Source organism: Dipteris shenzhenensis, chromosome 4 (genome assembly GCF_047967505.1).
Source record: "Dipteris shenzhenensis isolate YYH24624 ecotype China chromosome 4, Dip_SZ_1.0, whole genome shotgun sequence".
NCBI classification, from domain to species: Eukaryota; Viridiplantae; Streptophyta; class Polypodiopsida; order Gleicheniales; family Dipteridaceae; genus Dipteris; species Dipteris shenzhenensis.
The window spans coordinates 9,088,435-9,115,456 of record NC_141599.1 but is presented as its reverse complement, the minus strand read 5'-3'; the positions used below and the strand labels follow the sequence as shown (position 1 = coordinate 9,115,456).

The following is a 27,022-nucleotide window of genomic DNA, read 5'->3' as shown; positions in this document are numbered from 1 at the left end:
GAAACTCCTCTAGTATGGGCGAACTTCCACCTGCAAGCAATTGAAAAAAAAAACGTCTGTGGTGGCTGCCATTCTCCAAACAGCGAATTTCTTCTGTTGCTCAATACTCCCTACATACTCCGCCATTGCCTAAGCCCTCTTAGGAGTAGATGGGCGACCTCAAGACGAAGATTTTGAGCCATTTTTCAAGTCATTTGGTTCAGTAACGAGGGAGAAATCGTCAAAACTCAGTTTCAGCCTGTAGCAACTCTCCCGGGCAAAAGTGCGCACCATTTCGTCCAACCTCTGTGCTGGACCTTCTCTGGTATATGAGCTTTCTTTTGCTTCAGAAAGCCCTCTTTTCCTTGCTTTGAAGAGTGAGCTACAAGCCCTCCAAGTTCAGCTTTTCAGTTTTGACAGCTTTGGACAAGTTTTTGAAGATGATGCTACATAAAATGCTACTCTAGCATTTCTGGTTTTTTGAAGCTTTCAATAACTTCAGTACAAGTGTGGATTCAGTTTTGTTTTGACTTGCTAGACCTGGTTTTGATTGGAAAATGTTTATTTCATCCACTTCTATGAAGCATGTAAGAAGAAGCATCATTGTTTGAAAACTAGTCACTACTATTTGCTACAACAAGTGGCTATACTTTGGAAGTATTTCAGTTCTTTTTGCCTTGTAAGAGAGAAGACACTACCCAATACTTGGGTTAGAGCCTCTCATGGCTTGCTTATGCCAAATATGTGAAAAGCCAAAACATAAAGCAATGTCTTGTTATGCTACAAAGGATGAAAATGCCAACCTGACTTCCTTATTGAAGATTGCCAAAACAATGGTTGCCAAAAAGGAAGCAAATACAGAGATCTACACTCTCATGGCATTTTTATTTGACTCCAAGTACAAGAAAAAGATGAAGGTCAGACACCTAAGATATGCTTCTCTACACAACTATGGAGATGACAAGATAATTGTTCTCATGAAGGATATGACTTTCAGATCCACTTGTTCTATCATAGTACCATCTTATAAGGCACTAGACACTGCCCATGTGGTAAGACCTTGCCTTGACATGGATATTTTGCCTCCACAAGATGAGGCATCCCATGAAGATTATGCATTTTAAATCATCTCTATGTATGCTCCAGATCTCTTTTCTTTTTATGTCAAGGTACTCAGCCTGGATAGTCCTCCAAAATGAATGAAATAAACTATTGTGTTTTTGTGTGTTTTGTAAACACCTCTGGTCACCTTATGATGTAGGCCATGTGTATGTTTTGTTCCATGGTACCTCCTACAGACATTGTGTGCATGTACATGTAGGAGAGATAACCATTGGAAGGTCTGTTTGTATCCCTTTCTGTTTACCTTACACCCAAGGGAACCCTTGCTAGCATGAGAACCTAGCCATAGATTTATCCTTGACCACCATGAGATGGCATGAGAAACTATGAGACTAGATGTATCCTTGACATAGCCTGAGGCATTTCCTTAAGGGGGGGTTTGTTGGGATATCTCAAGGTGTATGCCTCAGGCACACCTTATGTTTCTATGTGTGAGTGCTAGAGGCACAGTTAGGTGCCCACAAGCACAGTTAGGTGGTGGAAAAGCCACATAGGATGATTGAGTGAATCTAGGAGCAGATTGAGGAGATGATTGTGGAGCTTTGAGGTCATCAGTGATGTCAGTGACCTTGTATGAGGTGCCTACTTAAGGACCTCTTTCTTCTTCATTCTATAAGCAAGTATTCTGAGTTTGTGTCCACTCTACTCTTTCTTTTCAGTATTCCAACACAGTTGTAGGGAAAACCGTACGACAGAGAAGACAAGAAAAAAGAAAACTGTACGGCAAAACCTACAGAGCTGTACGGAAAGTGAAACGGGTTCAAACTTTGAATCTGTACGGCGACCGTACAGATGTACGGAATCTGTACGGATGGAAACAGTGATTCGCACGACGACACACACACAGAAAACGAGGAGCTGCAAGAGGCTGAAGACTAAGCGAAAAGAAACCCACGACACATGCAAGAAAGCAAGGTAGAGGCGGGGAGAAGCTCTGGATGTACGGCGGAAGGCAGCAGCAAGCCTACGGGGACCTGTACGGCAGGATGGCAAGATGTAGAATCAGCTGTAGAGGCCATGACGCAAACACATGCAAGAAAGCAAGGTAGAGGCGGGGAGAAGCTATGGATGTACGGCGGAAGGCAGCAACAAGCCTACGGGGACCTGTATGGCAGGACGGCAGGATGCAGAATCAGCTATAGAGGCCATGACGCAGGTGGAAGGCTGAAATCGCCATAGCTAGAGTTCTTCCGAGCCTCATTGCGGCAGTCTTTATATGATGCCTTACATGAGGACGATTTGGATGTTTCTTGTATTCAGCTTTTCTTTTACTCCTTCTGATGGATAGGGCATTGGCTCTTTTCTCGAGCACTGCCCTGATGTAAATGAATGTTACATAATATAATTTTCTTGGTTTCACAAAAAAAAAATGTGTGTGTGTGTGTGTGTGTGTGTGTACACACACACACACACACACACACACACATTTTTTTTTTGTGAAACCAAGAAAATTATATTATGTAACATTCATTTACATCAGGGCAGTGCTCGAGAAAAGAGCACACACACACACACACATAATATATATAGAGAGAGAGCGAGTCAACAACATACATACATACGCGCGCACACACACACCCCTCTCAATTTGTACGATTGGATATATTCTAGTCTTACATATGTGTGTGTTTGTGTGTGTGTGAGTAGAGAGAGAGAGACACACACACACACACACACATATGTAAGACTAGAATATATCCAATCGTACAAATTAAGATTTTTGCTGTTCTAAAGACCAAAATTCTACAAAGAAAATAAAAGAGAAAATGAAAGAGAAGAAAAATGAGGTCACCAAAAATTTTTGAAAAACAAAAGGTAAACATACTTAGCAAGTAAAGCAAAATGTATGTCATCATCAGTGCCCAAGCATAAGCAGCTATACTGGGTTTCTGAAGACCTGCGGAGTCTCTTATAAGGACCATTCACTTTCAGGAAAAGCTGTCTCAACCTAATATCTCAAATCTCAAATGGAGATTTCTACACCAAATTGACATTGCAGCATTACAAGGACCATTTCACTTTACTTGCATTATAAGAACGATTTCACTTTCAGGAAAAGATGTCTGAACCCAATATCTCAAATCTCATATGGAGATTTCTACACCAAAGCAGCATTGCAGCATGCAGAGGAACGTTTGTGCCTTACCTCACAACCTGCTACCTCCGGAAGATTCTTTAGTCGCTCTGCGTTATACTTCCAACAAAACTGCACTATCTCCACGGGCATTGCAAGCTGACTCCCACCTAGACCATCAACCAGCTACATTCACAGAGCAGGTAAGCTCCCTGATACAGACCTGATTAAGAGAACATGGTAATTTCCAGGTTCAATCATAAAAAAGATAAAAGGCTACCTTTGTCTCGTCAACAACCACAACAAACTTTGATGATGCTGCTTCCACCATCTGACATGATGTAGCCAAAAATGTCATTCAAATGAAACATAACTGTCTCTCTCTCTCTCTCTCTCTCTCTCTCTCTATGTGTGTGTGCAGCCCCCATACAAGAATATGCTTAGCTCTCCACATTTATAGAAACTCTTTGATGTTAACATCAATTCAAGTTTCACTTCGGTTGTCTTGTTGAGAATTTTGTTAACGGATTGAGCTCTTTGGAGCTTCAACTAATTTTCGCTACATACACTCTAGGCAACTGTTATCAGAGATTGTGCTACCATTTCTCATAAATATTTAATGGTCTGTCATAAGTTTGCCCCACATGGGAGGTAGAGAGTGATGAACGCATGCTCCTCCATTGCCAAGCATACACACGTCAGGGAAGAATAGAGCAGCAAAGCTACCAGCCTCAAAACCCTCCTAGAACAGCCAGCTAAGCAAGTGGGCATCCACATAAAGGAAGTGTCAGGACACCGCAGAAAACCTCTCAACCTAACACATATGTCTAAGTGTGCTGCACCCATTTAACAATTGGATCAAGCCATTACAAGAACACATTCGCCACTTCCATCCATACGTGTAAGGTTGTCACTCACTCAGCTGTCCACAAAGGTGCTATGCCCTTGGCAGCCAGCTTGCGAGGCTTCTTTCATCACTGCTTATAAGAACTGAGATCAGCTGCATAAAAGCCACTTGGAAAAACAATCAATGGATACCTCAATTCCTGATAGAATGCTCGGAGGCCAGGCTTTATAAAAGCTTTTTATGATGATTTGCATGTCCTACAAGATCCTATGCAACCCAAACATTGCTCACACAACACTTGTAACCGGCCTTAGAACACTAAGGGCAGTGTAACTGTCTCTACTATCTCACAAAGATGAAAATACAGCCAACTTAATTGATTGCCTTTGTTCACAAACCAAACTCAAAGCATAGAACTTCATTGCAGAGCATCATGGAACCATTCAAGACAAGGGAGGCTAGAATGCCCCTACTCAGAAACATAGAGAGTGACACATGTTGGCCCCAACACTTGGCGCCCCTTGCGGTATTTATTTAAACTGGTTAGCTTAAAGATACAAAGGGGCTCCCTTCAAGAGCTCACCCGCAGGTACAACCTAGTACAACGCCAACCCATGGCTGTGCTAGTGACCAACTTCCAGTGCTATTACCTTGGTTCCTTTCAGCAGACATGCATAATCACAAGTAGACCAGTCTGACACCATGCCAAGCAATGCATCACCCATTTCCAAGTCATTACCGAACCCAAGACCAACCATTGCACCCCCAAGAAGAGAGTATCACAACCAGTGCCCCAATCCTCTCCCGAGCCAACAGCAGGGCATCCAACCTAGCAGGAACTCAGTAGGAATGGCTGTAGCAAAGAGTGCAGAAGGAAGATGAGAATTCAACCAACAAAAAGAGCCTGTTTCAGCCCGAAACAGCTCCAGAAGTAGGATGAGAAGCGGACAGCAAACTCTGGTAGGAGAGAGAGCTGCCTAGGAGTGTCTTCCAACACTAGAAAAGATCAAAGAGAAGTGCGTCCAGCAAGCTGTAGCAGATCAGCCAAGAATGCGTCCACCAGAACAGAGTTTACAGCCCACAAACAGCTCCGTTTTTCAGTGCGCCTTGCACCAGGCAAGAGCAGGAAGAGAGGCGCCCATGAATATGACTTCAGATGCAGAAAAGAAGAACTTCTGTCGCAAATAAAGTCGAAAACAGCTTCAAAAGTGGCCCAGAATGAAGGCGTCCAGGTCCCAGAAGCATGCCAACAAGAGAGGGCACCAAGGGAAGGAGAACTGTCGTGAAGGAAACATGAAATTCCAGTTCAGCAAGGAGAGGGAGAGCTGCAGAAATCCGCCATGAAGAGAATGAGGCTGCCCTCGTAGGGGTGAAGTCTCAAAACAGAAAGGAAAGGAAAGGAAGGGCTCCAGGGCCTTCCAAGGACTTCCAGAGGTGACACAAGGCAAGCAGATAGGCCACCAGCAGACACCTAAGCAAAATGAGGCGTGGGATTTTTAATGCCCCTAGGGGGTCAGATGGCACACCATGACCCTAGTGCAAAGGAACCAATGACCCTATTTTGAAGGATCTCTAAGGGGTCAATTTTTAAAGGATGACCCCATTGAATCAAACCAATGACCTTAGAAAATGAAACCACTCTAATAGCACCAAGAGTTGCACTCGTTGCACATTAATCATAGGTACCTTTTGGGCATTAACTAAGGCCCCTAACCTGGTACCCTAGGCCCATCACCACCACATCCCCGTGACAACACTCATCTCACTTACAATGGGCACATGATCAAGCACTTGAGAGAGGACTTGTATTCAATGTACCATTATTGCTTTTGCAAACATTGATGCACTACAGTCCTTTTATGAGTCCCATGATTTGAAGGTCAACCTTGGTAAAACCAAGGTCATGATCTTCAATACATCTTGAGTTGTTATGCGCCAAGAGTAGTTCACGTTTAATGGGTCACCTGTTGAGATTGTTTTGTCATATACACACCTTGGGGTTATCTTCTCTGGACCTATCTTCACTATGAGACCCGCCATGTAGACCCGCCTGAGCAAGGGATATGCTTCATTGCCCAGATTAGAGAGGTAGTGCTTCCGCTCATACTTTCAGGATCCGCGGACCAAGGGATTGATGTTGATTCCTTGGTCCGTCCTACGTGGATGTACAGCAGCCCTTGTTGGGGGCCGGATCAATCAGATATAGAGTGGGCTTGTGTGGAGTGGCTATAGGTTCTTATGCTATCGCGGATGATCCACAGTAAGCCGTCCGTCCCTCACTAGATTATTCAGGCTGAGTTTGGGTCCTCCCCACTACAACTGGATGCAGTATTTCGGGTTATCACCTACCTATATCGGGTCAAGGGGTAAGGGGATTGCACTTCTGGGCACAGCAGATTACCATGGCTAGCATTGTCCTCTTCTATGGCACTATCAGCAGCAAATGACCAGAGATGCTGGTATGCACACACAGAGAGATGGTTTGAGCGATTGGGGCTCCACATGGACAGACTCCCTCCCTTCCAGTATAGCATTGACGCGCCATGCTCTCCTCTCTTGTCACACAAGGTCAATTAGATCATCCGCGAGGATCTTTTACAACTACACACATTCCATACCTGGTTGCGACCGAGCGAGCTTCCAGTGAAGCTCAGCTTCTACAGGGATCATTGTTTACATATCACAGAGGAGGGTTTCATTGACCCACCAAGACATACACAGATCCACTTACCCCACTCACTGAGGATCTCTATTGGGCAGTTTCGGGTCTCTTCACATAGACTGCGCATTGAGAGTGGCAAGGCAGAGGGTCCACCCTAGGAGAGACGCACATGCATATTATGTGTCACACAGGAGGTCGAGTCGGAGGAGCATTTCATTTTCAAGTGCCTAGTTTACTATGAGATCCGAGGACGCTTCTACTGCCTCTTCATAGACAGTTCTGGGGTGTTGTCCCAGTTTCTCTCCCATCCAGACTAGAGATTCTTGGCGCCTTTCAACCATGAGGCAATGAAGGATTCACAGCCAAGACAATAAAGTGCTTGAAGCAACAATGGCAGATCCAAGAGCTGTTGTGCATAAAAAGTTACGAGCGCTCCTGTGAGCTTCCCCTCCCTACCGCAGCTCGCTCTACCTCCCCCTTGCTCCTCCCCCCCCCGCCGCGACCACCTCCACTTCCTTCCCTCCCCCTCCGCCCTCGCCCCCCGCCCCCCTCCCCCTCACCCGCCGGTCACCCCACCCCGCTGCGCCCTCCCCTCGCCTCGCCTCGCTCTCGCCCCCCCCCCCTCGCTGCTCTCTCTCGCCCTCCGCTCCGCTCCATCCCGCCCCCCTCACTGCTCTCCCGCCCCGCCCCGCCGCTCCATCTCCCCTCACCCCCGCCGCCTCCATTCCCCCTTCCCCTTCGCTCCTTCTCACCTCACCCTCGCCGCTTCCTCCTCACGCCTCCACTCCCCCTTCCCCTCGTCGCAGCCGCTCTCTCACCCCCCCTCCGCTCTCATCCACTCCGCCCCCTCCGCCCCACCTCGCTTCACCCCACCCCCCCCCTCGCTTCGCCTCACCCCCTCCCTCCCCCGCTCTCACCCACCCGCCGACCCCTCTCACTTCACCCGCCCCCCCCGCCTCCATTCCGCTCTCCCCGCCCCCCGCCTCCATTCCGCTCTCCGCCCCCGCCACCCCCCCCGCCCTCCCGCGCCCCCCCGTTTTTTCCCCGCACCCCGCTCCCTTCACCCCGCCCTCCGTTCCGACCCCCCCGCCCCCTCACCTCGCCTCACCCCCAGGCTCCACCCCCCGCTTCGTCCCCCCTTTTTTGGGGTGGCAGCCTGTTCATACTCCTCATCGGAAGCTTGCAGTTAGTCTTGGCGGTATGGCGGCCCCTCGCCCGGATCCGGAGGCCCAGTCGGACTCTCCCTCTCCAGATGCCTACCGCGTTATCCTGACAGAGCGACAATCATCTCGTGTTCAGGAGGTTGCCATTGACTTTGCGCGTACCTCTGTTTACGGTAGAGTCATTGGTCACTCCCCCTCCAGGGTAGCCATCAGGGACTGGCTCCAGTCCACTCTCCTGCTAGAGGATGGGCATATTGAGGAGGTGGCCCTTATGGGAAGGGGCATCTTCTGGCTCAAACTCTCCACTGAGAAAGCTGCGAGCAACCTGATTGCCAGTTCCCCCACCTCGGTGGATGGGAAGATTATCATGATAGTCCCGTGGTACCGTGGATTCAGCGCAGCGGAGTTCGATGCTCGGTTCCGCATACCTCGACACCCAGTGACACTTGTTTTTCCAGGGCTTGCTGCAGAGTTGCGCCCGATTGTCAGGGACTTGGGCTCCCATTTTGGCTGGGTTATGCACGACACCTTTGCCGACGCGGTGACCACGGCAGGAGCCCCCCGAGTCCGAGTGGCTGTGGCGGATCCTGCGACTCTCCCTGCGGTGATCGAGATTGTGACAGGTGCCGGCAGCATCACCCAGAGCATGATAGTCACCGGACAGCCAGGTCAGTGCCTGCGGTGCCACGGCTTTGGGCACTTGGCGGCTGCTTGTCCACGTTTCGCCAGCTCGTCTCGACCCCCCCCGCCCCCGCCCCCGACCCCTCCGCCTCCACCCCCACCCCCTGGACAGCCACGCCAGGAGGAGCCGGGACAGCAGGAGTCTGGCCCAGAGGTAGTGGGCGGTTGGACTGAGGTTAAAAGGAAAAGGGGAAAGAACAAGAAGACTTCGGATAAAGGCAAGGAGGCAGAGGTTACCCTTCCTGCAGCAGCACCCCAGAGACCTGTCAGGCAGCCGCCCCAGGGGTCTGGGAGAGCTTCTTCCTCGACGGCAGCCCGCCCTCCACAGCCTCAGTTCCCCCTCTCTCCCGTTCCCCCGCCCCTTTCCTCCCCGCCCCAGCCCCCTCCCCAGTCTCCCCCCCCCGGTCGCCCGACCCGCAGCTTCAGTCCCCGCCTCCTCTTCCTCAGTCTTCTCTTCCTCCCTCTCAGCCCCAGTTCCAGTTGCACCCCCATCCCCCCCCCCCTGGTCCCCCTCGCCTCTCCCGCAGAGTTAGCTGCACCACCGGCTTTCCAGCCGAGTGCAGCCCCCGCTCCACCTCCTCCACCCTCTCCGCCAGTCGCCTCCGTGGAGTCAGAGCTGCCTGTCCCTCAGCCTCCTCCCCCTCCCCCCTCGTTGGCAGGACACCCGGAGTCTACACCACCAGTGGAGCAGGTTCCCCTTCCCGCTAGCCCCTCAGTGGCAGACTCAGTTGGGTCTCAGCTCCAGGAGAGAGAGCTTCCTCGAGACTTTTACAGATCTGGCCCCTGGGACTACCTGGATGTGGCCGACCTTGGGACCTTCCCGGCTTGTCTCGACATCAGTATTTTCCTGCTCCGCAAAGGGGCGGATGGGAGGATTGGTGCCTTGGCTCCCAGGGATGGCCCTAGCTTCGCATTCACGTTCCTCAGCGATGGCACCGAGACCTGGACAGACGACTCGGTTTGGGAGGCTCTCAGAGAGCAGACACACGCCCAGGTGTGCTCCTGGATAGGCCCGTCCGGTGGGCAGCTCCTCGAGACTCAGTGGTCCGAGGGCGATGTGCGCTTGCGGTGGCGTTGCGCCGCCAAACGCTTCCGACTGATTGTGATCCTCCGACCTCCCCTGTCATGGCCTCTCCCCCAGGATGTCAGAGCTTGGTCCCAGCAGAAACTCCGAACCTTCTATGGGATGACCTCTTCAGAGATCTCGAGCTGGATCGAGAAAGCTTTTGCTCATGGCACCAAAGGCCTCTCGCCTTTGCTGAAGGTGTTGAAGAACGGGCAGGACGACCCCGTCTCCCCCTCCAAACCTTCTCATAAGCGGCAGCGCCTCCATTCCGATATGTCTGGTTCTTCTTCGACTTCGACCGCGAGCAGACAGCTGTTCGCAGCCCCCCATCCCTCTCCATGAGCTTACACCTCGTATCCTGGAATGTGAACGGGTTTCACTCTTCTGGCACCCGTGGTCCCAGGAAGCTCATGCTGCGGCAGGAACTTCAGCCTGCAGTGATTGGTCGTTTGGATGTACTTTTGCTCCAGGAGCACAAGCTTTCTGCGGCTCATTCCCGTAGCTGCAGGAAGGTTCTCCCTAGACGGTCCTACACTTATTGGGAGCCCTCGATCGGCGCTCAGGGGAGGAGTGGGGGTGTTTGTACTTCCGTGTGCGAGCAGTTAGCCCAGGGAGTTTTCGGTCACGGCACGTTGATTCCTGGCCGAGCCCTTTGGGTAGGCCTGGACTTGGAGGGGTCCAAAATAGGCATCCTCAACATTTATGCCCCCACAGACCTCCGTTGCAGAGCCACCTTCTGGAGGACACTTACAGGGATTCTTCCGGACATGGATTCCTGGATTGTTGGAGGAGACTTCAACAATCTGGAGACCTTGGAGGACCAGCAGGGCAGAGGTCCGGAGTTCACAGGTATGGCCCAGGCAGAGCAGTCAGCTTGGGACTCTTTCATCTTCGAGACGGGAGGGAGGGACAGTTGGAGAGACCCGTCCTTCCGGCGTTGGCACGGGAGTCTGGACTTCTCTTGGGGCTTCCGCAGGGAAGGAGGCAGACTCCTGGAGAGGCTTGATAGATTTTATGTCAGTGATTGGGCCATCAGCAGAGGCGGCCAGGCGGGTATAGTTCCAGGGACGACACTCTCCGATCATGCGCCTGTGCTCCTCTCCTTAGATTCGGCAGCCCAGACCCTCCCCTCCCGATCATGCAGGATTCCCGACTCCATCTTCTCGAGAGTGGACGTGCGCAGCAGCATATGCAGTCTTTGGGACAGAGATTGGGGGGAGGGCGTGGATCTGGTAGACTCAGTCGCACAGGCTCTGCAGGAGTCTAGCCAGATCTGCCAGCTCGCAGCTTTACAGGTTCGACAGGATTGGTGGGGCAGAGAGAGAGCTCTTCGGAGGGACCTCGCCTCCATTCAGCGACTCCAGCAGGCTTCCCCGGGTTCGGAGGAGCTACGGATCCAGGCCCTTCGAGCCAGAGCCCTCCTGGAGGAGATATTCCAGCGTCGTTCCGAGTTTTCCTTTCACGCCTCTCGCTCCTTTTGGGCCCGAAAGGGTGACCGGATGTGCAGGGAGTTCTTCAGGACGCATGGCCAGAGAGCTGCAGGTGATCAGCTTCGGAGTCTCAGGACAGCGGATGGTCACATCGTTACGGATCCGGGGGAGGTCCTGGGGTTGGCCACTGACTTTTACAGGACCCTCTTCCAGCAGGAGCCGCTTGCCCCTCGTGCCAGTCGTGCCCGTGAGGAGGTGTGGAGGCACATTCCATCCCTGGTCCAGCCTAGCATGCAGGCGACGTTGATGGCGCCGTTCACCTCGGATGAGATGTTGGAGGCCTTGATGGCTATTGACGGACAGAAGTGCCCAGGTGAGGATGGGCTATCCCGAGCTTTCTTTACCTCCTTCTGGGACCAGATCCATCAGCCCCTCCTTGCAGCTCTGCAGGGGATTTTCAGCAGCGGTCGGATGCCAGAGAGCCTCTCCTCGGGACTGATTTGCCTCATCCCGAAGGGAGGAGATAGACAGGAGATTCGCCAGTGGCGACCGATCACTCTCCTTACCTCTGCCTACAAAATCCTCGCCAAGATGATCAGTGCCAGAGTTCGGCCTCTACTCCCAGACCTCGTCCATGACACTCAGACAGGCTTTGTCCAGGATCGCAGTATCCTGGATAACGTCTTCACCTTTTCAGAGGCGGCGGAGTGGGCTCAGCACAGCGGATCACACCTTGCCATTCTACTTCTCGATTTCGAGAAGGCCTATGATCGCGTGGATTGGTCCTTTTTGGAGGGGACTCTGGAGCGGCTAGGTTTCCCGGCAGGTTGGATTCAAGGTATCTCAGCTTTGTACAGGTCAGCGTCTAGCAGAGTTATCATTGGAGGCAGGTTGGGCGAGCGCTTTAGCTTGGAGAGATCAGTACGTCAGGGCTGCCCCCTGGCTCCTTACTTGTTTCTCTTCTTCGCTGAGGCCATGACTTACTACCTTCGGGCGAGGTCCACAGGGCTCAGGGGTATTCGCCTTCCACTCCGGGAGGACACGGAGCTCTTGGACTCGGAGTACGCAGATGATACAGCCCTTTATGTCCAGGACGACGAGCGGATGCTAGAGAGGGTGCGGATGGCCCTGGAGGTGTTCTGTTCGGCCGCTGGGGCGAAAATCAATTGAAACAAATCCGTTGGTTTTCTCACAGACCCTGGGGCGTGCTCTCAGTGGGGGCGATTTCTGGGCTTCAGATGGATTCCACGTGGACAGACAGCTAGATACCTTGGCTTCCAGGTTGGCCTAGACATCACACCAGCTCAGCAGTTTCTCCCGGTGCTAGATTCCATCCGACGGAAGCTGGCTTTCTGGAGCACTGCTAAGCTCTCTCTTGCAGGTCGTGCCTTGGTAGTCAACCAGGTCCTCCTAGCCACGGCTTGGTATGTGGCTTCCTGCTGGTGCTTCTCGAGATCCAGCAGGGCACAGCTCAGGAGGTTGGTTCGGAACTTCCTTTGGTCTGGGGAGGATGGTCATAGAGATATCAGAGCCAGGGTTGCGTGGCAGACAGTCATTCTTCCACAGGCTGAGGGTGGCCTGGGGGTCATTGATCCAGAGCTTCAGAGTCAGGCCTTGTTAGGCAAGCTTGTCATTCGCGGTTTGACCCCAGGGGGGCAGACGTGGAAGACGCTACTTCAGCAGGGAGTCGGCTCCTGTGTCCCGCGCCGAGGCGGAGATTGGCTACCGTCCTTCAGGTGGATCTTCACCTCCGCCCCGCTCACTCAGCCCCGCTCCCCTCTCGTTCGTAGCCTCCTCATGGTTTGGAGGCGGCTCCGTCTCAGTCTCATTCAGTCCCCTCCCAGCTGTCAGGAGGAGATCGATCGCCAGCCGCTTATCTGGAATAGTCAGGTCAGAGATGCCGAGGGCCTTCAGTTGGGGGAGAGATCACATATCAGGTGGGACGGTTGGATGAGGGGGCCGGCCCGATCCCTCCGTGTTTGGAGGGATACGTACAGACATCTAGAGATGGCAGATCTTGCAGACGCAGCTGGAGGTGCACGTGGAGCCTAGGCGAGACGCACGGAGATCGACGGAGCGATCCCAGCGGCTTGGTTGGCCCCACCTGAGTCCCAGATCATCATGCCTGGTGACACCCGATGGCTGGGACAGTTCACCCCCCGTGGCATTCCACTGGTGATCGCAGGACGTTTGGATGACTCTTCTATTTCCTTCTTCGCGGTTTCTGGGGAGGGACGACTCAGGACAGAGGGTGCGCTCATCGACCCCCTACTCCCGTGGCAGAGGGTTCGGATCGTAGGCCTCTTGGGGAAGGTCTGGCGTACCGACCCTAGCATCGAGCAGGACCAGGTGCAGCTCTGGCGTCTTTGGCTTTGGGAGGGGCGGGCATTGGCAGAGCTTGATTGGGACCCAGGAGAGTGGTGGTGGCCAGAGATTGTGACAGGTCAGGGGCCGACCTCTTTCTTCGCCTACAGTACGACTTTGGGCAGGCGAGTTCTCGGGAGGATGCAGAGCCGCCCCCCCACCCAGCGACCCAGCTGGTACGCACAGGGTCTCTCCAGGTTCTTTTTACAGGCATTCTGGAAGGCCTTGTGGGAGAGTTGGCGGCCACGGAAGATCTCATACTTCCTGTGGCTTCTCGCCCACAAAGGTCTTCCAGTGGGGAGCTGGTTGAGGCAGATAGGCCAGGACGGATGCTGCCAGATTTGCCATGCGGATGAGGAGACACCAAAGCACTGCCTGTGGAGCTGCACTCGCGCCCAGGAAGTGTGGAGGTGGACTTTTGGGATTCTTACTCGCGCAGCACCAGAGCTAGGATTGATCACTTGGGGCGCGTTCTGTTGGTGCAGCACTGCACCTGGTCTTCATCACCTTTTTGAGGCATGTCAGCAGGACCCCACTTTCCTTATCACACAAGGGACGTGGGGACCGCTCGAGGGTATCCCACAGCACCTAGCAGAGGCTGATACAGGAGTTCGGGAGAGGCAGCCAGTCTGGGAGATTATTAGCAGCATTACAGGGTGGCACATCTGGACCTCGCGCTGCGCGCAGATCCTCGGTGGCACCTCCTTATCGACTGCCCAGATCATGGCGGAGATTTGGAGTGAGATTATTCATACCCTCAGAGGCCAGTGGGACCAGATTCAGGGAGACTCCCGGGCCGGTCAGGAGAAGCGGAGACGCTTCCTCCGGACTTGGGACACACAGGGCCTCTTCTTCGAGCAGACTACGCAGGGCCTTCGGTGGCACTACTCACCACCCCGATGGCTATTCGCTCATACTCGTTTTCTCCCTCCGTGAGAGGATGGTTTTCTATTTTGCTACTTGTTAGGGCTGTGTCCGATTTGTGAACGCAGCCCGTCAGCTATAAGCTGACCCCTTGTATCTTGTTCTCAAAGTAATATAATTAGCACTGTTTTTTCGGAAAAAAAAAAAAAATGAGGCAATGAAGGGCAAAAAGGACCAAGTTAGAGGTGGAAAATGTAGAGGGACTAAATAAGTCTCCATCCACCCCCTACTATGTACTTTTTTGATGTGACATCTAATCCTATCTACTCCCACCTCCTTCCTCCTCCATGCTCCCTACACACTCTCTCCCACTCTCTCTCTATCTCTCTCTTTCCTTCTCCCTTCTCTTCCAGTCTCTCTCTTGCTCTCCCTCTTCCCCCTTCCCACACTACTCTCTCCTTCTCCCTCTTCCTATCTTTCCCTCCTCCAGTATGCCCCCTTGTCTCTTTCATTGCATTGGTATCAGAGCATCCTTCTCTAGCACCTTCAAATCCCAGCAAATGTCACGTTAAGAATCTCAGCAAGTGCCACGCTAAGCCAGCGCTAGACTTGCATGCGACAAAAGCTATCTAAGATAGACCAAGAGCCTGCAAATTCAGAAGCAATAGGATACTACAGGCCCAACGATTCAAGAGTAACAAGATACTACACCGTGCGCTGAAGTCTTGGGCTGACGAAGGAGACGGACAACAAAAGCACGTGGGAGCCGTAGGCCACTTCTGAAGGTTACGCAGTCCCTATCCGACCCAACGTCCAAGAACTACACCACGTAGAACGCTCACACCCGTTGACACCAAGCCGCCATGTAGCTACGCCCGCGCTCACGCAGTGATGCCTAACCCAGCCAGTCTGCCTTCCATTCGCTTTCATCATCTGCCAATCTGCTGCCCATACGTGAGTCATCCATCCTCCAAGATCCATGTTGCATCGCTGACCATCGTTGCCCGTGTTGATGCTAGATGCAAGGATCAAGCTGCATCGCCGCCCGCCATCGCCCACCTTGCCGCCTACCATCGCCATATCCACCGCGTCGCCGCCCGTCTGCAAACCTTATCTTAGGCTTGCAATTAATGGCATGGTTAGCTTAGCTGGGTTAATCAATTAGATTTAGTTAGTTAGGTTAGTGGGGTTAAGCTAACTAGGGCTACGTAAAGTAGTGGCTAGGTTAGGCTTACCTAACTCAGAGTCTCAATTGTCTTAGCAGTCCTAGGAGTCTTAAGCCCTGGTCCCGACTGTCCTAGGTGACTTAGGGAACCTCTCCCCCCCCCCCCCAAAAAAAAAAAGGGGGATAAAAGGTTCACCTTTCAGCCCCTTTTTAGGGGCCTTTCACAACACGTTTGGAGCCATTTTGGCTCTGTTTCAAAGCTTCTTCGACGACCTTTCTTCCGAGTCTCTCCATCGACATTTTCGCATTTCCACGCACTATCTCAAGTGCTCATTACACAAGGTTTTGCTATCCATTTCTCCTTGCCTACATTCGAGCTCCTCTCTCCAACGCCAGTCACCATGCCAACGAAGCGTGCCCCTCATGACATATTGCATGACAGTGATGAAGCTACTCAGTGTGAGCAAGTGCCTACCACAATGGTTGCATCCACTGGTGGTACAGTGGTTTCTTCCACTCAGCCTCCCTACTGCATTCCGGGAAGTGCAAGCATATACCTAGATGAATCCAGGAACATTCCCAAACTCATCCTCTAAAAACACAACATAGTGCAGTTTCAATCTCATGATAGTCACTCACAAGGTTGAAAACCATAAACTCCATCATGCATAGCAAGGACTAGCTACTATGACATCCCCACTGACGTCATCAGCGCCCAACAGTGGGTGTAGACCATAGTATAAAAATATGCTCTCACACATACAAATCCACACACCCACATATACTTGAGCATCCATTTATACAAAGTCTTCGTACTGAGTTTCTGTCGGCACTCCGGAGGTGAGGGCAGACTCAGCCATGACGAAGGCTAGCACTAAAGGAGAAGGCTAATCAAAAGGTAGTCCAAAATCTCTTCATTCAATCTACAACTACTTGTGAAGTCTATAAATGTTTTCATTTTAGTCGCTCCCCAACGAGCATCTAAATCTAAATCTAGCTAATAGGGCAACGCACCATCTAAAATAGAAAGAATTATCACAATACCAGCAGGCCGCAACTTGGACGAAAACTTCACAAGGTGAAATTTGCAAGCAACGCAGACAGAGTTTCTAGATGCCCTTTCCTCTATGCTCCAAGGTGCTTTCCAACAGATAGGACAAGAGTTCAGCCAGCAGCTTACCACAGCCATGGCTATGCAGGATACGGCTCTTGCCCAGATGGGACAGCAGATTCGTCAACAAATCACATCTGCCATCGCTATGCAGGATAAGGGTAAGCAGCCCGCACCCCAGCAAGGCGACCATTCAAACAATCAGGATGTTTTGTCTGCTCCACACAGGGGTTTTATGGCAGATGCCCGTCGTGCCTATGAGCATCAATCTTATGGACCATTGCATGTATCCCAGCATGGGGATTATCTGGACTTAGATGATACATTTTCTGTGCCACAGAGCACCTTCTTGCAAGATGTCAGACCATCTTTTGGCTCACAACTTTCTAAATCTATGCAGACTGAGCCGTCTCTTTTAGGCTGACCCGTTGGTGTGCATCCGGTTGGTTAGAGCTCCTTTCACCGCACCAATCAGTGCCTAGAGCTGGCTTTGGTTTATATGGCAGCCCACACCCATGGGAGAGAGGTCATTCCAGTCCTTTGGTATGCCATCATTTCGAAGAGATGCATTTGGCAGAGAGACCCAACCCGGGGTTCATGCACCTATCGCTCCGCCAACGAGCACATATAGCCAAACGCAGCCAGTGCATCAGATGGCCGCAGCTACTACGCAGCAAGGGGTTGGTGGTGGACAGCAAGCGACTTTTGATGACATGTTTGCAGATTTTTTGCGTTCATATAAGGCCCTACCTGAGGCCATCAAACTTGAGATGCCCTTCTCCGATTATGTGAACCTCAAGCGTGATGATGCCCGCACTTCTGGAGGTTACACACAAGAATTATGCAGCCAAGGATATCAAAGACAAACTCACAGTGCATAAGGTTAAAGGGGACACTCACACTCCCAATGAGTTGGAGGAGTGGCTCACGAAGATGGAAGACTATTTCCGCTTCTATCCCAAGTCTGAGGAGGAGCACATCATTTTTGCAGGTATTCATATCCAGGACTATGCCCACACATGAGGGTTTCGCCTCAGAGACCAACCACTTGGAGGGGTTTCAAAATAATTGATGGTCACTACATTTGTGATGGATCAATACTTGGCTGAATTTTATGCCTTGTCACAGATTGGTACGGTCCAAGAGTACTTGTAGCGCTTTTGGAGGCTTTCCCTATTTGTGCAGGACGTATCTGAAAAGGAAAAGCTGTTGCATTTATCCATGGGTTAAGTCCTTCTCTTGCTACAGATGTGAAGGCACATAACCCTCAAACAATTGAGAGTGTAGCCCAATTGGCAGAGGTACTTGAATCCAAATATGCTAGAAAATATAAGATGACAGCGGGCAGCGCATATGGGAATGCAAATGAGGCTGAGAAGAAGCCTAAGGTGAATGATTGGAATGAAAGAAAATCAGCAGCAACACCATTTCCAAGGTTTCCCACAGTTACAGGCAGCAAGATGTCATATGCTAAGCCATACAGGTCATTTGATGCTAAGCCAAGTGTTGGACTTGAAAAATCAGAATTTAAACAACACACCAGGGCTATTATGGACAACAAAAAGAGGGCAAACTTATGCTTTAAGTGTGGTGAGAAGTGGACTTCTGAGCATTGGGAAGTTTGCAAAATGCGTAACAGTGGTACTCCAAAACTCAACATGATTATTGAGATATTGGATGATGAGGATTTGATGGATGCTTCTCAGACTTTGAATGCCACTCATGATGATTCTGAGGGTGCACAAATCGTGGAAGAAGCTCCAGATGTTGGAGCCACCAAGGGAGCTGATTTCCCCTTTGACCCCGGTGGTACTAATGAACATAATATGCATGGTATACATTCCGATGACACTCAGCCCATATGTAACATGTGAGGCCGTTGGCCTAAAGTCTTTCATGTGGAGCATCAAGTTGCTATGCCTTTTCTTGCGCAAGAGGATGCAAATGGCAATGCTCCTGTGGACGAGGAGGAGATCTACTGGGATGAGCAGCAAGCCATTTATGCTATCTCTCCTCATGCCTTGATGGGTACCAAAAGTGCTGAAACTATCAGATTGAAAGGACAAATTAATAACAGGACTGTTCACATGCTTGTGGACAGCGGTAGCACTCATAATTTCATCAATTCTACGACCTTACAGAGATCATGGGCTGAGAGTAGAAGTGGCAAATGGACAGCATTTGGTCAGTAAATTTTGTTGTCAAGATGCAAGGATCAAGCTGTTTGAGGATTATGAATTTGTTGGGGATCTCTTGGCATTGGATATGAGCCCAATAGATGTTGTCCTAGGCTGCGATTGGCTGAAATCTTTGGGTAAAATCAGCATGGATTTAAATGCCCTATCACTCAGCTTTGTCCACAAGGGTAGAACTGTAACATTGCATGGCATTGCCACTCATAAATTGCAGGTCATTTCAGCAAGCCAGAGAGCTCTCTACACATGGAATGTGTCAATATCTCAAAGGGGTAGCATTCCCCGTGTTGCGGATTGTGATATGCAATAGTTGCTATCGGAGTTTGTTGATTTATTTGCTGATATGCCATCCCGATTACCTCCCAAGAGGAATGTGGATCATGCCATTGTTCTAGAGCCTGGCAGTAAGCCCATAAACAAATCCCCATACCATCTCTCTAAGGTTGAGCGGGAGAAAGTGGCAATACAGGTGCGGGAATTGCTTGAGAAGAACTTCATCTCTCATAGCACTTCTCCTTTTGCCTCCCCAGTGCTTTTGGTGAAGAAGAAGGATGAATCAAACCGCATGTGCATTGATTACAGGGATCTAAATAAGGCCACTATCAAGAACAGATTTCCAATCCCCATGATATATGACCTGTTGGATGACCTCAAAGGTGCTCAATTTTTCACGAGGATAGATTTGAGGTCTGATAACCATCAAATCAGGGTGAAAGAAGGAGATGAGCACAAGAAGGCCTTCCGCACAAAATGGGGCTTGTATGAATTCAAGGTGATGCCTTTTGGATTGACTAATGCACCGGCCACCTTCCAGGCACTGATGAACAAGATATTGCAGCCACTTCTTTTCAGATGCATGCTGGTTTTCTTTGATGATATCCTCATTTACAGCAAGGATAGACAAGAGCACATTAAGCATGTGAAGCAAGTGCTGGAAATTTTAAGGATGCATCAACTTTATGCAAAAGCCAGCAAATGCACTTTTATGGTAGAGGTGGTTGAGTACCTGGGGTATATTGTGAGTAGACGTGGCATTCGGGTGGATCCTACAAAGGTGAAATGCATCGAAGATTGGCCACAGCCACAAAATCCCACCCAATTGAGAGGACAGGCGCTTTATTCGCAAATTTGCCACGAGGGTAGCTCCTCTTACTGACCTCTTAAAGAAGGATGCTTTTGGGTGGTCAAGGGTTTCGCGTCCCTTCATTGTGGAGGCAAATGCCAATGGCAAAGGATTAGGGGCTGTTCTGAGGCAGGAACGCGGGGTAATAACCTTTGAAAGCACAAAGTTTGATGCCAAAGAACTCAATTTCCGTGTTTATGATCAAGAGATGCAGGCTATCTTGCATGCTTTCAAGAAATGGCACCACTATTTGTACGGAAGTAAAATTAAGGTGAAAACAGATCATAGGACACTCAGATTCTTCCTCACCCAGCGAAATTTGTCCTATAAGCAGAAGAGGTGGTTGGCTGCAGTCAAATCCTATGATTTTGACATTGAGTACAGAAAAGGGAAAGAAAATGTGGTTGCAGATGCCTTGTCCAAGGTGTGGGCCTGCAATTTGTCTAGAATTCTAAAGCCGCTCCCATATTTTCAAATTTGCAGAGGCTTCTAGTCAAGGCCATCTGGATTTCAAATTCCATAATGAGCTAATGTGGTACCAAGACAGGATTTATTTAGTGTCATACTCAAAATACCGCCAGCTGGTTTTGCAAGAAATGCACTCTTCTCCCATGGCTGGACATGCAGGTATCCCTAAAACATATGAAAGAGCTTTACCTGGGAAGGAATGTGGAGAGACATGGTTAAATATGTGGCTGAATTCTTGCCTTGCCAACAAAATAAAGTGGACAGCAAATTACCCGGAGGCCTCTTGCAGCCATTACCCATCCCAGAGGGCAAATGGACGCACATAGCAATGGATTTCATCACAAGATTTCCTTCTACAGAGAGGGGATGGGACAGCATCTTTGTTGTGGCGGATAGAATGACAAAACAGGTCCATTTCATACCCACTAAGACCCGGTATTCAGCATCACAGGTTGCTTGCCAATTCATTGAGCATGTCTTTAAACATCATGGTTTCCCTCAGGAAATTGTCAATGACAGGATGCAAAGTTTATGGGTCACTTTTGGCAGGAGGTATTTACAGCAGTGGGTACTTTACTCACACCTAGCACTACTTACCATCCTAACACTAATGGACAGTCGGAAAGGGTGAACAAATGGGTGGAGGAATAATTGAGGCATTTTTGTCATGATACTCAAAAGTCTTGGGATAAATGGTTATCACTTTCTGAATTTTGCTACAACAGTACCAAGCATCTCTCCATTGGCATGAGCCCGTTTGAGGCGATGTACGGATGCAAGGTCAGGATGCCTTCTTCAATTGGCGACATGGCTGTGAAAAATCAGCAAGCACGGAATGACTTGGAGAGGATGGATGCCCTTCTGCAGTTGGCAAAAAGGAATATGCAAGATGCCCAAGCCAAGCAAAAGAATATGCGGATGAACGCAAGAAATATTTGTCTTTCAAAGAAGGAGATTATGTGCATTTGCATCTCCATAAGAACCGTTATGCCTCGCTGAAAGGTAATACCGACACATAGCTTGCTCATAGGTATTCGGTCCTTACACGATCATCCGCAAGGTTAGGGAGGTAGCATTTGAGTTGGAGCTACCCAGTACCTCCAAGATCCATGATGTTTTCCATGTTCTTTGCTGAAACCACATGTTGGATAGCATGTCCATGTTCTTACAGAGTTGCCACCTATGGATGAAGAGGGCCATATCCTATATGTCCCGAAGCGCGGGTTTCAGAGACCATGTACTCCGGAACAAGGCCTACATAGAGGGACTCCCTAAGGATGAAAATTCATGGCAGCCAGAAAGCATTGTCCAAGACCACCCCTATCTCCTACCGGATTGATTAGTAGTTGCTGTTTGCTGCACTTTTGGCCAGCCATGCTGTAAAATTTTGAGGAAAAAATTCTATGGGAAAGGATGGTTGTAATGAAGGGGAAAAAGGGCCAAGTTAGAGGTCCTTTAGGTGGAAAATGTGGAGGGACTATATTAGTCTACATCCGCCCCCTACTATGTACTTTTTTGATGTGACATCTAATCCTATCTACTCCCACCTCCTTCCTCCTACGTGCTCCCTACACACTCTCTCCCACTCTCTCTCTCTATCTCTCTCTCTTTCCTTCTCCCTTCTCTCCCAATCTCTCTCTTCCTCTTCCCCCTTCCCACACTACTCTCTCCTTCTCCCTCTTCCTATCTTTCCCTCCTCATATCTGCCCCCTTGTCTCTTTCATTGCAGTCAGGCACCACGAGCATCTACTTCGATCATGGAGACATAGCAGACCTCCTCCTTGGTAGACCTTCTCACATCTCAATCATGGGGTTCTTTCAACTAGAGTAGGTTAAACCCCATACTACGAGACCCTGACGTGATTAGGATCCAACGACACAACAACTCAAACAGAGGGTTGATGCACAGATTATAGTTGGGACTATCCCCTCTCTGTTTAGAGTCGGAGCTCGATCGACAAGGGTCACTGTAGCCCTTGTTAGACGCAGAGCTATGACCAGAAGACGACACGGGACCACACCCGCAAGCAGCCGACAACACTCTATCGCCGACTTCATGCTCCCGCCGTCTCATCCACTTGGATGAACTGATGATGAGGAGGAGGAGGAGGATGATGATGATGATGATGATGTTGTTGATGATACCGATGTGTAGTCGATCACTCTGACATGACTATGTAGTACTTAGCACTAGCTTTTTGCATTCTGCACTGGTGTGGACGCTTGTTTAGTAGCTCCACCCTCACAATTTGTTTCTATTAGGATTCTCACAGCCTCATAGACCCATTGGTCTTCCAAAGACTTTAATAAACTTTCTTCTTTCTTTCTCTCTCTCTCCACCAAGTTTTGTAAAACCAGTGTGGGTCTTATTGGTTGAGGCTCTGGTGCATGTCGTGTTGAGTGTGTGTATGCGCGCACGCACGATCGATTCCTACAAATTGCTTCGAATGAGGCAATTTGGCTCCTTGGCATTATTGCTATGAGGTTAAGAAACCTTCTCACCATGTCTCCCCATGTGTATAAGCCTTTCTTCCCCACCAAGTTTCGTGAAACCCACTTGGGTCTTGGTGGTTTAGGCTCTAGTTCATGTCATGGTGTGTGTGTGTGTGTGTGTGTGTGTGTGTGTGTGTGTGTGTGTGTGTGTGTGTGTGTTTGATTCCTAGGAATCGCTTCGGATGTGTATAAGCCATCCTTCCCCACCAAGTTTTGTAAAACCTGCATGTGGATCTTGGTCGTTGAGGCTCTGGTTGATGTTAATGTGTGTGTGTGTGTGTGCGTGTGTGTGTGTGTGTGTGTTCAATTCCTAGGAATCGCTTCGGATGAGTCAATTTGGCTCCTTAGCATTGTTGCTACAAAGTTAAAAAACCTCTCTCTCTCTCTCTCTCTCTCTCTCTCTCTCTCTCTCTCGTGTGGTTTGATTATGCATGCACACTCTATGATATCCCAAATCAGCCAGTCCCAAACCTCTCACATATGCCACGCCCCACATCCTGAGCCCTCTTCACTAGGGGAGGGAGGGATAAAGGATGCCATAATGAAACTTCATAATGGCCGAGCGAAAGATCATGAGGGACTATGCACTGAGTTCATTGCATATGGGATAAACCTCCTAGCCCCGATCTTAGCAAAGCTATTTAATGAAGCTGTTTGTTTGGGGTTTCCACGTACCTAGACCATTAACACTATCTCACCCATTCACAAGGCAGGGGATTCCATGAGCCCGGAAAACTACAGGACCATTATGATTGAACATGTCATGTCCAAGATTTATGCATCAGGACTTGATTCTGAGGTCAGCAGATTTGCGGAGTGTTGAGGACTTAGAGCAGCAGGACAGGCCAGATTCATGCGTGATCATGGGACTATGGACCACATTCTCACACTCAGATGTATCATCGAGGAGATGAGACGGAAGCAGAGGGTTTACTGTTGCTTTGTGGATTTCTGCAAGGCATTTGACACGGTTCCGAGAGCCCGCCTCATACGACGCCTACAAGATTTGGGTTACAACAAGGAGATCATTTGGGTTATCGTGGCACTTTATGAGCGAGTTTCAGGCAGAGTCCGAGATAGTTTTGATGGACAGACGAGATCATGAGCACTATCGGGGTCAAACAAGGGTGTCCATTATCACCTACCTTGTTTGGCCTCTACATTGACGAGCTGGAGACAGTGATGCAGACACAGGAGGCTGTAGCTTGCTCTCTCGTGGGCACGCTAATCCAAATATTGCTTTACGTAGATGACGTGGCTCTCTTGTCTTCCTTAGCAGAGGAGCTCCAGAGACACCTTGACGCACTACAATCCTTTTGTGAGTCCTATGATTTGAAGGTCAACCTGGGTAAAACCAAGGTTACGATCTTCAATACATCTCGAGCCGTCATGCGCCACGAGCAGTTCGCATTTGATGGGTCTCCTGTTGAGGTAGTTTAATCATACACTTATCTTGGGGTCGTCTTTTCCGGACCCATCTTCACTATGAGACCCGCGATGTAGGCACGCTTGAGCAGAGGATATGCTTCATTGGCTAGACTAGAGAGGCAGTGCTTCCACTCTCACTTTCAGGATCAACGGACCAAAGGGTTGCTTTTTGACTCCTTGGTCCGTCCAGCAGGGATGTATGGCAGTCCATGATGGGGGCCAAATTTATCAGATACAGAGTGGGTCAAGGTGGAGCGACTACAGGTTCTCATGTTATCACGGGTGATCCATGGTAAGCCATCCGTTCCTCACCAAATCATTCGAACGAAGTTTGGGTCACCCCCATTACAGCTAGATGCTGCATTTCAGGTCATCATGTATCTATACCGAGTCAAGGAGTATGGGCATAACACCTCTAGGCGTAGCAGGATACCATGGCTAGCACTGTCCTCTTCTATGGAACTTGCAGCAGGGGGAGACCAAAGATGCTGGTATGCACGCACAGAGAGATGGTTTGAGGGACTAGGGCTCCACGTGGACAGAGTACCTCCATTCTAGCACAGCATGGATACTCCGTTTTCTCCCCTCCTATCACACGCGATCAACCAGGTTGTCCATGAGGATCTATTACAGCTACACACATTCTGGACCTGGTTGGACCCGAGTGATCTTCCAATGAAGCTCGACTTCTACAGAGATCGCTTCTTACGTATCACAGCAGAGGGTTTCATTGATCCACCAGGATACACACAAATTCACCTACCCCACTCACTAAGGATCTCTCTTGGGCAGTTTTGGGTCTCTTCACACAAACTTCGTATCAAGAGCAACAGAGCAGAGCAGTTACCCAGGGAGAGGCGCATATGCACACTGTGTGACATGCAGGATGTTGAGACAGAGGAGCATTTCATCTTTAGGTGTCCTATTTACTATGAGATCCAAGGGCGTTTCTACTGCCTCTTCACAGATAGTTATGGGATTTTGGCTCGTTTCCTCTCCTACCCAGACCAGCGGTGTTTGGCAGGTTTCATTAATGAGGCACTTAGACACTGCGAGAGGATACTCCAAGCACGGAGACAGGAGTAGACTTCTTCCTCGATTAATCCCTCTCAAAGCTCTATCACGGAGTTCTTTCAGCCAGATCACATAGACCCCCACAAGACAAGACCTTGACATAACCGTGACTCGAAGCCTATGACCCAATAGCTCAGACAGAGGGTTGACACACAAATCATACTTGGGGACATCCGCTCCTTATTTAGAGTCGGAGCTCGACCGACAAGGGTCACAAGGCCTTGGTTAGATGCAAAGCTATGACCAGGAGACGTACCAGGACTGCACCTTTGAGGGACCGACAGCACTCTATTGCCGAACTCATGTCTCCACTGCCTCATCCATTCGGATGTCCTGCTGTTGATGATGATGATGATGCTGAGATTGATATATAGTCGACCATCGACATGACTATGTTGTACTTAGGACTTAGTACTGCCATTTGGCATTTTTTGCATTTTGCATTGGTGTGGATGCTCATTTAGTAGCTCTACTACCACAACTCATTGTATTAGGTTTTTCATAGTCTCATAGACCCATCAGTCTTCCGAAGACTTTAATAAACTCTCTCTCTCTCTCTCTCTCTCTCTCTCTCTCTCTCTTTTAGTGAAATCTTTATATTTCTGTGAAAAGAGGTAAAAACCCACCAATAAGTACAAGAAAAAAGTTTTTACAAGTAAAACCTCATAGCAAAAGTCATGAGGGCCACATAAAAAGTGACATATCAAGCTGGAGGAGGATCAAACAAGGCATCCTCCAGCTTCAAATTATTGCTCTATAAAAACTGATGCAGTGATGAAACCACACCATCAATAAAAACAAGCTGTTTTTTGCCCTTGTGATTCTTCTTGATATAGGCTGGTTACACGAAACTTTTGAATCAGAGGGTCAAAAACCTGTTGTAACATTGGACGAAAAGATTCCAGTAAAAAGGTACTGCTACATCCCAGACAGAAGAAAACTCTGGCGCAGGCAGCAAAGGCAAAGAAGCTAAATCAACATCCGTATCTTCCGATGAAGAAGCTGCAGCTGATAAAGCAGGGATTAGCATTTGAGCTTCATTCGGAGGATCAATCTGAGTAAGAGCAGAGGCAGCATCCTGAGAGAGAGCATGCATATCATCCTGTAAAATGCCCTCTGCAAGGGGTACATCCATATCCTGAGTAGAAGGAAACTAATGGTGCTCAACAAGGGTGCAATCCTGAGCTTCTTCAACACGAGGAAGATTTGCCTGTGATTTATCAACCTTCCTCCAGTAGTGCTTCGGAGCAGTAGAGGGCTTCACCAAAGAAGCCTTAGCAGAAACCGGAGGAGAAGGGAGAGTAACCTTGACAGCTGAAGAAGAAGCAGGAGGAATGGGCCTGGATGTAGAAGGGCAAGCACATGCAAAATGACCAACCTGTCGGCACCGATAACATGCAATGGGAAAAGATGCAAAATGGAGCCTAATGCGCATCGGATGGGCAAATCCCAAATCAAGATCCTGAGTAGATGGTACGTGCTGCGTCATGTCCCACAAAATGCAAAGACGAACATCATGGGAGGCTTGCAAGAACTCCTGTCTCGGAACATGAAGAGGCCTTTCCAAAAAAGCTGCAAGAGTTGGAAGATGCTGAAGAAGAGGCACAGGCAGCGCTTTGAGAGTAATCCAAACCGGACAGTGAGTCAGAAGGATTGCAGAAGGATCAAAAAGTCGATCCCAGGGCATGACATAGAAACCAGCCCCACGAACAC

At 49.7% G+C, this 27,022-nt stretch overlaps 1 protein-coding gene across 1 annotated transcript in view; it reads right to left on the bottom strand.

Annotated features, from left to right (window-relative positions):
• Positions 1-27,022, bottom strand: part of EMB3119 (Ribose 5-phosphate isomerase, type A protein) — a 58,123-nt gene that overhangs the window by 12,055 nt on the left and 19,046 nt on the right. The window contains exons 7-8 of the mRNA XM_087373147.1: positions 3,456-3,506; positions 3,248-3,361 (exon numbers count right to left, since the gene is read on the bottom strand). Of these exons, the coding sequence (XP_087229273.1) occupies positions 3,248-3,361; positions 3,456-3,506 (165 nt within the window). The remainder of the gene's footprint in view (positions 1-3,247; positions 3,362-3,455; positions 3,507-27,022) is intronic.